General features: G+C 40.8%; 1 protein-coding gene across 12 annotated transcripts in view; it reads left to right on the plus strand.

The window, feature by feature from the left end:
• Nucleotides 1-14,603, plus strand: part of TNRC6B (trinucleotide repeat containing adaptor 6B) — a 289,988-nt gene that overhangs the window by 121,897 nt on the left and 153,488 nt on the right. Inside the window, exon 1 of one of the 12 annotated variants that reach the window (XM_008975123.7) lies at nucleotides 8,129-10,613. The exons of 8 other annotated variants lie outside the window; for them this stretch is intronic. In XM_008975123.7, the coding sequence (XP_008973371.2) occupies nucleotides 10,609-10,613 (5 nt within the window). In that variant the 5' untranslated portion in view covers nucleotides 8,129-10,608. Of the gene's footprint in view, nucleotides 1-8,128; nucleotides 10,614-14,603 lie in introns of those variants that run through there. 3 more of the 12 variants (XM_063603313.1, XM_008975121.6, XM_008975122.5) reach the window with 3 other exon arrangements.

Raw genomic sequence — 14,603 nt, forward strand, 5'->3', positions numbered from 1 at the left:
AATGGCCGAAGTCACTCATAAGTCCATTGACACAAGGGGAACCATAATGGCAAGAAAGTTGGTATGGAAGGACAGATACTATTAATATATAATTCCATTTATCCAAGGTACTTAGAGCAGTCAGTTTAGAGACAGAAAGTAGAATGGTGGTTGCCAGGGGCTGAGGAAAGGGGAAAAAAATGAAGTTGTTGTTTAATGTGTACAGAATTTCAGATTTGCAAGATGAAAAAGTTCTGGAGATCTGTTGCACAGCAGAGTGAATATACATAACACTACTGAACTATACACTTAAAAATGGTTAAGATGATCAGTTTTTTGTGTTTTTTTAACCACAATAAAAATTTTCAGACCAGGTGCCGTGGCTCAATCCTAGCACTTTGGGAGGCCAAAGTGGGAGGGTTGTTTGAACCCCAAAATTGAGACCAGCATAGATTCCCATCGCTACCAAAAAAAAAAAAAAAAAAAAAAGCTGGCCATGGTGGCACATACCTGTAGTCCTAGCTACTTGGGAGGCTGAGTTTGAGACAGGAGGATTGCTTGAATCTGGCAGTTTGAGCCTGCAGTGAGCCATGATTGTAGCCGGGGCAACAGAGCTAGACCTTGTCTCCAAAAACAAAAAACAGTAACCAAAAAATACGGGATAATTGGGCACTTTGTTAGGATCCCTCCTAGAGCTTTAGGAGGGGCCCATGAAAGTGAGGGGGCCTGCAGGTTTAAATTAGCTTCAGAGCAAAGCAAATCTGTTTCAACCATTCTGGTCTTATCTATCTGTTGAAACCCAACTGATCTAAGCCGTAGTGCCTCCATTTTCAAACTGGTCTCTCTTAGAGCATAACCATACAGTTAATAATTTATCTTACACTTTTTTGTTGATTGCCTCATGCATATGTCTAATCTCTGAACTGTAGGATAAGTGTTGTCTTCTTTTACAGCCTAAAAGTACCTAGGTTCATAGTATTCATCCATTCATTCCTTTGCTTATTTGTTCATTCATTCCACAATATTAATTGAATTTCTCTTCTGTGCTAGACCCAGAAATAAAAGCTACATACTCTGCCCTCTTAAGGATTCATTGTTTAGAGGGGGAAACGCCAATTAAGTGGTTAATCATAACAGGCTATGAAGGCGCTGCTTTAGAGGTATGTACGAGGTGCCTTGGAACACAGATGGGGGGGTACTGGACTCAGCCTGGAGTGTCAAGAAAGGCTTCCTCCAAATGCAGATTTAACTTTTGAGGTTCAATTCTAAGGAATTTGAGAAAAACTGTTCCCTAAAAGGCCTGCTAGCATTCTAACTTAAATAGTATAAATGTTAACATTCTAATTTGTAACTGAATCCAGAGATTGTTGGATTTAGGTTGCATTGGAGATCTAACATAGTTTTGGCTATTATTTCTATCTTCTGACTTTGTTGGGAGTAAGAATAGCAGAAATGCTTAGCTCTCCCATTGACATTTTTTCTTGTCAGCCTACCTCCTTGCCATGATTTGGTAGTACCGAAGTTGGTAAAACTTGGAAAAGCCTTTGCCTTTCCCAGGTTCTCTCCGTGGCAAACTCCTACTCATTCTTTGAGACTCAGTTCAAACTCTCACCTCCTCCCCTGTGAAATCTTTTCTTATTCTCCCAGCAGTTACCCTTTTTATTCCCATAGCACAGCCATGTTATATCTCTATTTATACTTTCATTTTGATACTTTGCTATATTTTAATTATGGATTTACATGCCTCTCTTTCCTTTGAGGTGTTATTAATCGTTTTTGTATGCCCCTGGGCCTAGTCCTAGCATAGTACCTACTACATAGTAGGTGCTGTGCAACAAATAATGGTTGTTGACTGCATGAATGAATGGTGAGTCCAGAGTTTGGAATCTTTTTTTTTTTTTTTTTTTTTTTTTTTTGAGACGGAGTCTTGCTCTGTTGCCAGGCTGGAGTGCAGTGGCATGATCTCGGGTTACTGCAATCTCTGCCTCCCGGGTTCAAGCTATTCTCCTCCCTCAGCCTCCCGAGTAGCTGGGATCACAGGTGCGCACCACCACAACCAACTAATTTTTGTATTTTTAGTAGAGACGGGGTTTCACCATGTTGACCAGGATGGTATCAATCTTCTGACCTCATGATCCACCCACCTCGGCCTTCCAAAGTGCTGGGATCACAGGTGTGAGCCACCACACCTGGTCTGGAGTCCTATTTTTGAATGAATTGATTGGCCTTACGATATTTCATTGTCACAAGATTACATACTTAACAAGTACCAATTATCTTACAATAGAATCACTTCTACCTTCAAAATATACTGCGTACTTACATACTTTTCTCCACCTCCACTGCCCAGCTGTCTCTAGCCACCCTCTCTCACCTAGATGGCCACAGTGGCTTTCCGACTTTTCTTCCTGCTTCTCTTGATCCTTGGTAGTGTATTCTCCATACAGAAACCAGGAAGAGCTTCCAGAAATACAAATCTGATTGTATCTCTACCAGAGTGGTTTTAAGACTCCCAAGGGTCCTTGGCATACTCACGTTAGGAGGTTTTGAAGGCTTCATCCCGTGTTTATAGGAAAAATTAAAAGGTACTCACATATCATATTAAATACGTAGACATATCCCATATTAAATATGTGGATTTATCTATTTATTTTTGCTGTCACATTTTAAAAGAATTTTTCATAATTCTGCTTCTGAAATTCTTTGGCTACAAGTAACTAATTCATAAGTATCTCAGACTTCTTAACAGGTAACATATTTAGGGGCTGGGCATGGTGACTTAAGCCTATAATCGTGGCACTTTGGGAGTCTGAGGCAGGAAGATTGCTTGAGCCCGGGAGTTGGAGATCAGTCTGACCAACATGGTGAAACCCCATCTATAAAAAATTGAAAAAGTAGCTGTGCATGGTGGCACACACCTCTGGTCTCAGCTACTTGGGAGGCTGAGGCAGGAGAATCACTTGAGCCTGAAAGGTTGAGGCTGTGGTGAGCCATGTTCGTGTTGCTGCATTCTAGTCTGGGCAACAGGGCGAAACCCTATCTCAAGGGGGAAAAATACATATATATAATATATATATTATATATATATTATATATTTATTATATATATAATATATATATTATATATATATTATATATTTATTATATATATAATATATATATTATATATATATTATATATATATCCTATACATACATATATGAACATACATACATATATGTATATAAAATGTTCATCACATTTGAAAACAATTCTCACTTTGCAAAAATTCCTATACATACATATATAAACATACATATATAGGTGTATATATCTATATATGTACATATATCTGTGTATATATACATATATATGTACATATATGTGTGTATACATATATACCTATATATGTGCATATATGTGTGTATATATACACCTATATATGTACATATATGTGTATATATACACACATATACCTGTATATGTACATATATGTGTATATATACACATATACCTATATATGACATATACACCTATATAGGTGTATATATATACACATACATGTATCTATATATGTATGTTTATATATATGTATGTATAGGAATTTTTGCAAGGTGAGAATTGTTTTCAAATGTGATGAACATTTTATAAATGCTAATTTTTTTTTTTTTTTTTTTGAGACAGAGCCTTTCTCTGTCACCCAGGCTGGAGTGCAGTGGCGCAATCTCGGCTCACTGCAACCTCCGCTTCCCGGATTCAAGCGATTCTCCTGCCCAGCCTCCCGAGTAGCTGAGACTGTAGGTGCATGCTACCACGCCCGGCTAATTTTTTGTATTCTTAGTAGAGATGGGGTTTCACTGTGTTAGCCAGCATAGTCTCGATCTCCTGACCTTGTGATCCGCCTGCCTCGGCCTCCCAAAGTGCTGGGATTACAGGCGTGAGCCACCGCACCTGGCCATAAATGCTAAATTTAACAATGAATGGGACTGCTGAGTGGTTATAAAGGACATTTAAGCATTTATTAATTTTTGTGGTCAAAATTTTTTGTTTGTATTTTGAACTTGTATTTTTTTTAGATCCCAAACATTTTTCTAAGTCTCTGCAAAGCTTATGGACCCTAGGCATTCAGTGGAAAGCAACTAATGGATAAAATGGCGCTGTTTTCTTTTCCTGCTGAAAACTCTTTTGTGACTTTCCACTATTCCAAAAGTGAAATCTTTACTGTGGACTGAAGAACTTAGTATGATCTAGCTCTTCCTACCTCTTGAGATTCATTTCATGCCTCTATCCCCTGCTCCCAGGTCCTAGCCTCCTGATCATTTCTCTTGTTTATTGACCACTCAAACATTTGCTTTTCTTTCTCTTTTCTTTTTTTTTTTTTTTGATGGAGTATCTCTCTGTTGCCCAGGCTGGAGTGCAGTAGCGCCATCTCAGCTCACTGCAATCTCCGCCTCCTGGGTTCAGGTGATTCTCGCACCTCAGCCTTCCAAGTAGCTGGGATTACAGGCGCACCACTATGCCCAGCTAATTTTTATTTTTATTTTTATTTTTAGTAGAGATGGGGGTTTCACCATGTTGGCCAGGCTGGCCTCGAACTCCTGACCTCAAGAGATCCGCCTGCCTTAGCCTCCCAAAGTTCTGGGATTACAGGCATGAGCCACCATGCCCGGCCTAAACATCTGCTTTTCAACTCAGCTTAAATGTCGCTCCTGAGAAAAGCCTTCCCTGTGCACCTTATCTAAAGTGAGCCTCTCTCAATTATTCTATATCCTGTCAAACTGCTTATTCCCTTCTCAGTGAGTTCCTTCTCCTGTGAGAATGTCAGCTCCATATAGACGAGAACCTTCTGCTTCACTGCTGCATCCCTAGCACTTAGCACAGAGTCTGATAGGGAAAGTACTTAGTACATATTTATTGAACAAATGAAGATTAATGTTAGTAGCTAGTTTAACTGTCCCTGTATCATTGTAATTTAACCATCCTTGTATTGTTGGTGTAGTATTGTTGGTGTAAAGCCTATGTGGTCATAATGAATTATTCTCTTAAAACTACTCAGTTCTGTCTGATAATATTTTACTTAGTATTTTTGCATCTGTCTTCACAAGTGAACATTAGTTTAGTTTTATTTTTTGTACCATCTTAGTCCAAATTCATATCAAGAATATGTTATCCTCATGGAAGAAAGTAGGAAGCTTTTCCTTTTATCCTTACACCTCCTGGAACAGTAAGGATAATGTGGAAATTATCTGTTCAATAAGAGTTAGATAGCATTCACCTAGAAAACTGGGCTTGCTGTTGTTTTAGTGGCTCATTCTTTGAAGATCTTAGAGATTTCTGCTCTGGGTTGTTGTTCCCCTAATTTTTCTTGAGTTGATTTTGGTAACTTCTGTTTTCTTTGACTATCATCCATCTTATTTAATCTTCAAGTTTATTTATGTAAAGTTACATATAATTCTAGCATGAGTTAAAAGATTTTCTCTAAATCTGCAGTTATGATATCCTCTTTCTCAGCCCTAATGTTTGTGACTTCTCTCTTTCAATTGATCAGATTTTTGACAGAATTATCTACATTTATTTAATGTTTTAAAACAAAATATAGTTTTTGGTTTTGTTTTTTGTTTTTTGTTTTGAGATGGAGTCTCGCTCTACTGGTGATCTCCGCTCACTGCAACCTCCACCTCCCGGATTCAAGCAATTCTCCTGCCTCAGGTTCCCGAGTAGCTGGGACTACAGGTGCGTGCCACCACGCCCGGCTAATTTTTGTATTTGTAGTAGAGACGGGGTTTCACCATGTTGACCAGGATGGTCTTGATCACTTGACCTCGTGATCCACCCTCGGCCTCCCAAAGTACTGGAATTACAGGTGTCAGCCATCACGCCTGGCCTAGTTTTTGTTTTTATTAATTCAGTTTACTCCTTTTTTTTTTTTTTTTTTGGCTGTTACTTTATATCTGTGCCAAAAACAACAAAACAGATATATATATAATCTGTCACCAAGGCTGGAGTACAGTGGCGTGATCTCAGCTCAGCCTCCGGAGTAGCTAGGACCACAGGCATACCCCACCAAGCCTGGCTGATTTTTTTTATTTTTTTGTAGAGACGAGATCTCACTATGTTTGTTGCCCAGTCTCAAACTCTTGGGCTCAAGTAATCCTCTAACTTTGGCCTCCCAAAGTGCTGGGATTACAGGCATGAGCCAACACCATGGCCAGCCTTGCTTTTATATTTATTCATTTTTGGGGTTTATTAACTCTTTTTCTAGATTTTTGAACATATATATATATATATATATATATATATATATTTTTTTTTTTTTTTTTTTTTTTTTTTTTTTGAGACAGAATCTCATTCTGTTGTCCAGGCTGGGGTGCAGTGGCATGATCTTAGCTCACTGCAACCACCATCTCCCAGGTTCAAGTAATTGTCCTGCCTTAGCCTCCCAAGTAGCTGGGATTACCAGCATGTACCACCATGCTCAGCTAAATTTTGTATTTTGAATTGGGTTTTCACCATGTTGGCCAGGCTGGTCTTGAACTCCTGACCTCAGGTGATCTGCTTGGCTCAGTCTCCCAGAGTGCTGTGATTACAGGCGTGAGCCACCACGCCCAGCCTTTTTCTAGATTTTTGAGTTAAATACTCAGTTCAGTTATTTTTCAATCTTGTTTTCTTCTTTTTTTTCTTTTTCTTTTTTTTTTTTAGAGACAGAGTTTTGCTCTATTGCCGCAGCTGGAGGGTAGTGGCACGACCTTGCTCACTGCAGCTCACTGCAACCTGCAGCCTCCACCTTCTGGCTTCAAGTGATTCTTGAGCCTCAGCCTCCTGAGTAGTTGGGACTACAGGCGTGTGCCACTATGCCCAGCTAATTTTTGTTATTTTTAGTAGAAACGGGATTTTGCCATGTTGGCCAGGCTGGTCTCGAACTCCTGGCCTCAAGTGATCCACCCACCTCGGCATCCCAAAGTGCTGGGATTACAGGTATAAGCCACCACGCCTGGCCAATCATGTTTTCTGATAAAAATATTTTGAGGAATGGTATGTAACCTCCAAAGGTGCCAGCTTTGAAAGATAACAGTCATTTGAATGTTCTTGTTTTTAGTTTTAGAAAATAATTTTTATGGCCGAGGCCAGCGGATCACAAGGTGATCACGAGGTGATTTAGTGAAACCCCGTCTCTACTACAAATACAAAAAAATTAGCTGACCGTGGTGGCAGGCACCTATAGTCCCAGCTACTCGGGAGGCTGAGGCAGGAGAATGGCGTGAACCTGGGAGGCGGAGCTTGCAGTAAGCCGAGATAGCACCACTGCACTCTAGCCTGGGCGACAAAGCGAGACTCCATCTCAAAAAAAAAAAAAAAAATTTATTTCTTTGTATCCTTACCTCACAATAATATAATTTTAAAATATTGTCTAATTGTTAATATGAAAACAGTATAATAAATCTATCACAGAATCTATTATGTCTGGAAACACAAGGGAGAAATAATGTATTTATTGCACTTGTTTGTTTTAGATAAACGATTAGACTAATTGTATTAAATTTAGAGGTATTGCATAGAAAAGATGATGTGGAGGTTAAGGAAAAAATATTCAGTGGCCGGGCGCAGTGCCTCATGCCTGTAATCTCAGCACTTTGGGAGGCTGACGTGGGCAGATCACGAGGTCAGGAGTTCGAGACCAGCCTGGCCAACATGGTGAAACCCTGTCTCTATTAAAAATACAAAAATTATCTGGGCATGGTGGCATGTGTCTGTAATCCCAGCTACTCAGGAGGCTGAGACAGGAGAATCGCTTGAACCCAGGAGGTGGAGGTTGCTGTGAGCCGATACCGTGCCACTGCACTCCAGCCTGGGTGACAGAGCAAGACTCTGTCTCAAAATATATATATATATATGTTTTCAGCATATTACTTGAAATTAGAACCAATATTTTATTTAAAATATGTTTGTTCTGTTTCCAAACTTTTCATGCAGTTTGCTATTTAACACTTACAAGGCAACACATATAAATATTTGTATACAATAATATTCTACACTGGGGAATGGAGACTTAGCAAAGTTCAGTTTCATAAAGAAAGCATGTCCATCACAAATTAAAACAAGGTGGATGTTCAGTCTCCACACATTTTTACAAATCGAGCCAGCTACAAGCAAGTAGGCTTTCAGTAACTCATCTGGAAGGTATTGGAAGGATAAAAATAGACTAAATAATCAGAATTTCCATTCTAGGAGTTTCCTGCTTTTTCCTGCATCTCAATTGTCAGTGCAGGGCCTGGCTATTTCACTCAGTGCTAGGCAAAGACAGTGGAAGCTTGTTAAGCCACAGCTATTCAGGCTGCCAGATTGTCCAGGCATTGGCCTTTGCCTGCCATGAAACAGCTCCTTTCCTGTCGTCATATCTGAGTGGAAAGAGCAAAGGCGGGAGACTGTATAAAGACCCAGAAGCCAGGATGACAACAAGTGTGTGGGATTTTACAAGCATTCGTAGGTTCCTTTTCAAGGAAAGCCAGGTTTCTAGAATCCATCAGTTGTCTGCTGGCTGGCATGGCAGCCTAGTTTATGGGAGAAGCACACTAGGGAATCCTCCCTTTTCTGGCTTATAGAGATAGGTGGAGTCGATAGTCACAGGGCATTCTCATGCGCTTTTTTTTCTTTTTTTTTTTGAGATGGAGTTTCACTCTTGCTGCCCAGTCTGGAGTGCAATGGCGCGATCTCGGCTCACCACAACCTCCGCCTCCCGGGTTCAAGCGATTCTCCTGCTAAGCTCAGCCTCCCTAGTAGCTGGGATTACAGGCATGTGCCACCACGCTGGCTAATTTTGTATTTTTAGTAGAGACGGGGTTTCTCCATGCTGGTCAGGCTGGTCTCGAACTCCCGACCTCAGGTGATCTGCCCGCCTCGGCCTCCCAAAGTGCTGGGATTACAGGTATGAGCCACCGCGCCCGGCCTCATGCGCTTTTTACCATTTTAGTTACTTTCTTTCCTGAAGCCGTCCTTAAAACATAGATGAATGCGAGTTTCTGGGAACTATGTGACCCTCATTCCCCTACATTTTTTATATTCAGGCGGCAGATTTCCTCCTACTCAGCCCAGCCCTTCTGAATAGGGTCCAAGTCATTGATTTATTCATTTATTTACCTCCTATGTGGTGTTTGGTGTGGAGCCTCACAGAGCAGTGAAGACGTGGTGTTTTTCCTTATACAGTTTACAGTCTCCTGGGGAAGACTAATGTTAAGCACATTCTTTCATAAATTGCAATTATGACCATTGCTCTGAAGAAGTAGTAAAGGATATTATGGGAGTGTTAACAGGAGGGCCTGGTCTGGACTGCGAGGGTCAAGAAGCCTTCCCAGGGTGGAGGCGAACTTTTGAGATGGCCAGGAAAAGATGAACAGAACTACTCAAAGAAGCCAAGTGCAGAGTTTCAGAGGTGAAAGAAACCAAAGATACCATCTAGGGAAGCCCAATCTCCGCCGGCTACCAATGAGAAAACGGAGGCCAGGCAGGGTGGGAGGATGGGTAAGGGACTGACTTACTTGCTGTTAGCAGTGAAGTTACACAGCCTGTGAGCCGCGGGGGCTGGAGATGCAAACCGAGCTTGGGTTTCTTAAGTGGGTAGGAGTGGAGATGTATATGCGAAGGAGAAGGGATTAGGAGTGGTGGAAACCAGGTAGGTTTTAATTTAGTGCCTAGTCTCCCTCAGCTGCAGAGCTACCTCCTGCGGTGGGGGAGGGGATTAAAGATGACTCAGACCTGCCCTAGCCCAGAGAAACTCCGTTTGCAGTGCTGAAGCATAGTTTTTATTTGGGTTTGGGGGGAGGAGGTACTGAACACACATACAGGCAAAACAATAAGTGTAGAGTTCAGAATTGGGAAACCAGTTCCTCTTCTGCAGCTGTTCAGCTGTGTGATTTGGGATAAGTCACTTAACCTTTCTGAATTGCAGTTCAGTTTATACTTTTGTGCGTTTCTTTCAGTCTTTTTCTATACATTTTAGGAGTTTCTTAGAGATCAGTCGTGCCCTATATTTCACCTCATTCTTTCAAAGCTAAAGCCTCTTGTTTGGTAGAGCTGTGTTTCAGCCCCTTTTACAGAGCAGTTTGCCAGCCTGTGCTTGCCCAAACATCTAGAGAATAACTAGCAAGCGAGCCAGGAGAAGATCCAGGAGCTGTAAGAATCGTTAGCAACTGAGCATATTTCTATAAACCAATAAAGGTTTTTCTGTTTTGTTCATCTGTTACCCTTATGCTGTTGCCACTTTCACATGCAGTGTCTGTAGGCGGAGAGTATGAGATAACAGCATTTCACAAATGAAAGTGAGTGGAAAAGGGCTGCTTCCCCTTTAAGGCAGTCTCAGCTCCAGCTCCCTCCCCTTTCCTGATTGACAAACCTACCCGAAGTCACATGATCTGCCTCTATTTGAAGGTCACAAAAAGCTGCTTCCTTTAGAGACAGAGAGGGAGAGAGAGAGCAAGAGGGAGAGTGTGTGAGAGTTAGTTCAAGCCAAAATGGCCGACAGAGTCTCTGCTGGTTTCTGAATATTTAAAATACAAAAAAACAGATAGACAAAAAGAATTCATTTTTTGGACCTTTTTTCATTTCCATTTCTACCTTGTATGCCTCAATTTGCTGGATTTAAGCACTGCTGCACTTTATGAGGTTGGTAAATATTTTCAATTTTTTTAAACCAATTGATTTATATGGATCTTGTCTAACCGTTTTCACTGGTGGTGTTGCAAATAGACATTTGTCTAGCATGGAGACTGGCTTCAGACATTTCGTGGATCTGTGTAAATCAGACCCGTGATGTACTTTGGTTCGGCATTTTAGAAATGGAAAAGACGTGGTAAAATATTTAGATTTTGAAGTGATTTAATTGCACTTTTAATGTATATGCAGATTTTCATCATCGTTTCTATCTTGCAATAAATGAAGCTGCGAGTAATTGGAAATTTGCTATTTAGAAAGAGGTTTTTAAAAAACACAGACCTCCCCCTCCCCCCTTAAATCTGCTGCAAAAATTTGCATAAATATAAATGGGTTTGCATTCTTTCGGCTGCTAAGGCCGACAAAGGATCTGGGAGGGCAAGCCCTAGAACGGGAAAGCCTTTTTCTATCTTTTTATTTTTTAAACTGGGCCCTCCTTCCTAGAGAGATGTAAAACCTAAAGTAAGACCTAATACATTTTAAACATCAGGTTGGGGGCGGGTGAACACCAGGAGGTTTGGGGTTTGTAGATTCCCCTGCTTGAAAACCTCCCAAGCAATATGTGGCTCACCCCTCTCCTTTCTGCGCGCGCTCATTTGCACTGGGTCTCTGTGTGTGTTCTCAAATGTGCAGCCAGATGCGCTTTTATTTTGATCCTGGATTCAACCAAAGGGTAGGACTATGTTGTAAACATGGTGTTTTAAAGATATGAACAGCTATTCACCGCGATTAGAAATTATTTCTTTATCAGTTCTCCCTGTGTATTAGCCTTCTTCATTCCTCACGAAATAAAATTTTTGTTTAATTTTACACAGATGCAAAACTGGGTTTTTCAGCATAAATTCATCGTGTGGGTGTGTGGTTGCCTGTTTCGGCCATGTATCCACTGCGAAGTGGTCATTTAGGGTCACATGTATAAGTAGCAGTCTATGTGATTGTTAGTAACCCCTGAAGCTGTGCAGTGCCTGAAGTTAAATTCCATTACTCCTAATGCAGGATTCTGGAAGCCTGAGAGCAGGGAGGAAAGAAAGCTGAAAACTTGCTTTCTCAGAGCCTCCTCCCCCTATCATTGTGAGAGTGTGATGTAATGCTTCTCGGTCTGGTGGGCTGAAAGGATTGTAGTTTGTGATGTGGCGGGTAAATTGCCCCCACCCCTGGGTAAATTACTCCACCCCCCTGAGCACATCCCTGGCTCTGAGAGGCCTTGTTTTCTTTTCTCTTTTTTTCCTAATTTGTATCCTCCTGATTTATGCTGTGGCATATTGGCATGAGAAAGAGACTGTTCTTCTAAATCTGTTACAAAGTATAGTTTAGAAAAGGCATTTAAAATATGCAAATGGGTTGAATTGTCATATCCCCATCATTAAATATGTAGACGTGGATTAAAGCTAATTAAGCATAAATGGAATAATTTTGATCAGAAAGGAGCAGTGTTTTTTGTTGTTTCCTTTTTAATTAATCTAATTATGAGATGCTTACTGGGCCTGAAAGTGTTAAAAAAGATAAAGTGGAAAAAATGCTGGACCATTTTGAAAATTTGACAGTCTGGAAGAGGGTGTGTGGTGCTTTCAAAAGCTTTATTCACTCTTAAAATGGATTGGCCTCTTGTGCTGAAAATGGCCTGTTTCTTTGGGCCAATTGTGTGTAGATGAAGGGACTTTCACGCTAATTTAACAAAAAGACTTTCCATTTGAATACATAAGATAATTAAAGCCCTCTGTCTCTAACAAGCAAGGATTTTATTATTTTAAAAAATTAATGTTGTTATGTTAGTAATGGTAATAAATACAGAAGTGACTGTTTAGATTCACTGTAAATTTTTTGATGATATAAATTCAGCTTTTGTGTAAGAAGGATTGGAAACATTACATTAAAGAGGTAGTCTGGAACAAAGTTGTCTCTAAATTTTTTTACGGCTTGAATTTAAAGGGAAAAGATAGAGAAATTACCTTAGTGATAGAGAATGTTGCATTGTGGTAGACCTAAAGGAAAATCAGCTCTGATTTTTGTTGCTGTTTTTCTGAAAATGAAAGCACTTTTTTGGGGCTTTGCTTGTTATATGATTCATTTTACACCTATTTCCTAAAGTTGGTCTTACTGAAGAGGAGAGAAAACCTAGGCTTTCCATGTTTTGCCATTATCTTGTTTTTGTGGCTGTGTAAACATATGAATGGCAGGTTAATTCAGTTTGCAGAGAGGAGGAACCAGAGCAGGGTACTTGCTGTCTTAGGCAGAACAGAGAATGATACAATGAATGCCATTTGATTCTTTGAAATGTTTTTTATAAATATTCTTTTCCCCTAGATAATTAAAAGGTGAGATAAATAAGACCTGGCTTCACGTATGGGAAGCATTGTGGCTCTGGTGAGTTGATAGCTCGACTGCCATTTTGGATCTCAGATCCTGCAGAGCCAATCCTTCTGGCTCACCAACACGATGGTCATCCAGAAGGAAATGAAAATGAGTAATCAATTAAGTGTGCAGATGGATAGTATTTAATTTGTGCCTTCTGTTGAAGTTTTCTTTCTGTGAGTACTGTGAATTGAAGCTTTAAAAACTTTAAAGATGTGGCCGATGTTATGAAGAGCAATATCCAGGGGTGTTGGAACTTGCACGTTGTAGTTTTACTTTTTAAAAATGAGATGGCATATGCAGAGGAAGTTTCTTATTGGAGAAAGTGAATATAATCCCTGTTAACTGCCCGCCCCCCCCCCCCCACCAATCTATATTTCCTAATGCTGGATCGACTAGTGATAATACCACAACATTACTCTGTTTCAGAAAAAAATGTCACAGGTTCATGACTGAAAGATCACAAAAATTGGTAGCGTTCATCAGAAGTGGTATCTCAATTTTAAAGTGCTTTTCAGTCATTCCATCTGGTTCCCAGAAAGGAAGCTTTGGCATCTTTGATATATGGTGCAAACTCAGCTCTGTTCTTCAGCTGTGAATGGCCATTTGTTATTCTGTGTGGCCACTCGGATGGTCCTTTAAAAATAAACTTCCGAACATTGAAGCAGAGACTTCTAAGGCTTCTCCAGCTCTTCAGCTCTACAAGAGACACTAAAAGAGTTATGCGATGATGAGACCTTCAGGTTCTGCAGAGCAGGCTGAGCAGCTCTGGCTATTGAGGACCACCCTGAGGAATAAGGGTGGTCCTCACCCTACTCAGCTGCTCCTCACCCTACCCAGCTGCTCCATGACTGAAAAGTTTGGGAAGATTTTAATTTTTATAACTCAGATCATATAATCATTGATCATCTGCAGTTTAAGCTGGACACAGCCCTGAGGCAATGCAGATAGATGAATGTACTTTGTCCCTTTCCTCAAGGAGTACCAGGTCAGCATTATTGGTAAACAGATCGTCACAACTTGGCAGTTTATGTGCAATATTCAGAGCAGGTTACAGAAGTATCTGAGTATCTGCATTAGGAGGGTCCTTGTTTTAAAATTTCTTAAAGAAGCCAAATAGGCCAGTCGTGGTGGCTCACGCCTGTGATCACTTTGGGAGTCCCAGGCAGGCTGATTGCTTGAGCTCAGGAGTTTGAGACCAGCCTGGGCAACATGGCAAAACCCTGTCCCTACAAGAAATTTTAAACAAAATTAGCTGGGCATGGTGGCTCACGCCTGTCATCTCAACTACTCAGGAGGCTGAGAGGTGAAAGGATAGTTTGAGCGAGTGATGTTGACACTGCAGTTAGCCAGGATCGTGCCACTGCATTCCAGCCTAGGAAACAGCTAGACCCTGTCTCAAGAGGAAAAAAAAAAAAAGCCGGCCGGGCGTGGTGGCTCACGCCTGTAATCCCAGCACTTTGGGAGGTCGAGGTGAGTGGATACGAGGTCAGGAGTTCGAGACCAGCCTGGACAATATGGTGAACCCTTGTCTCTACTAAAAATACAAAAAAACTAGCCGAGGGTGGTGGCGCCTGCCTGTAATCCCAG

This window comes from Pan paniscus, chromosome 23, assembly GCF_029289425.2.
Source record: "Pan paniscus chromosome 23, NHGRI_mPanPan1-v2.0_pri, whole genome shotgun sequence".
NCBI classification, from domain to species: domain Eukaryota; kingdom Metazoa; phylum Chordata; class Mammalia; order Primates; family Hominidae; genus Pan; species Pan paniscus.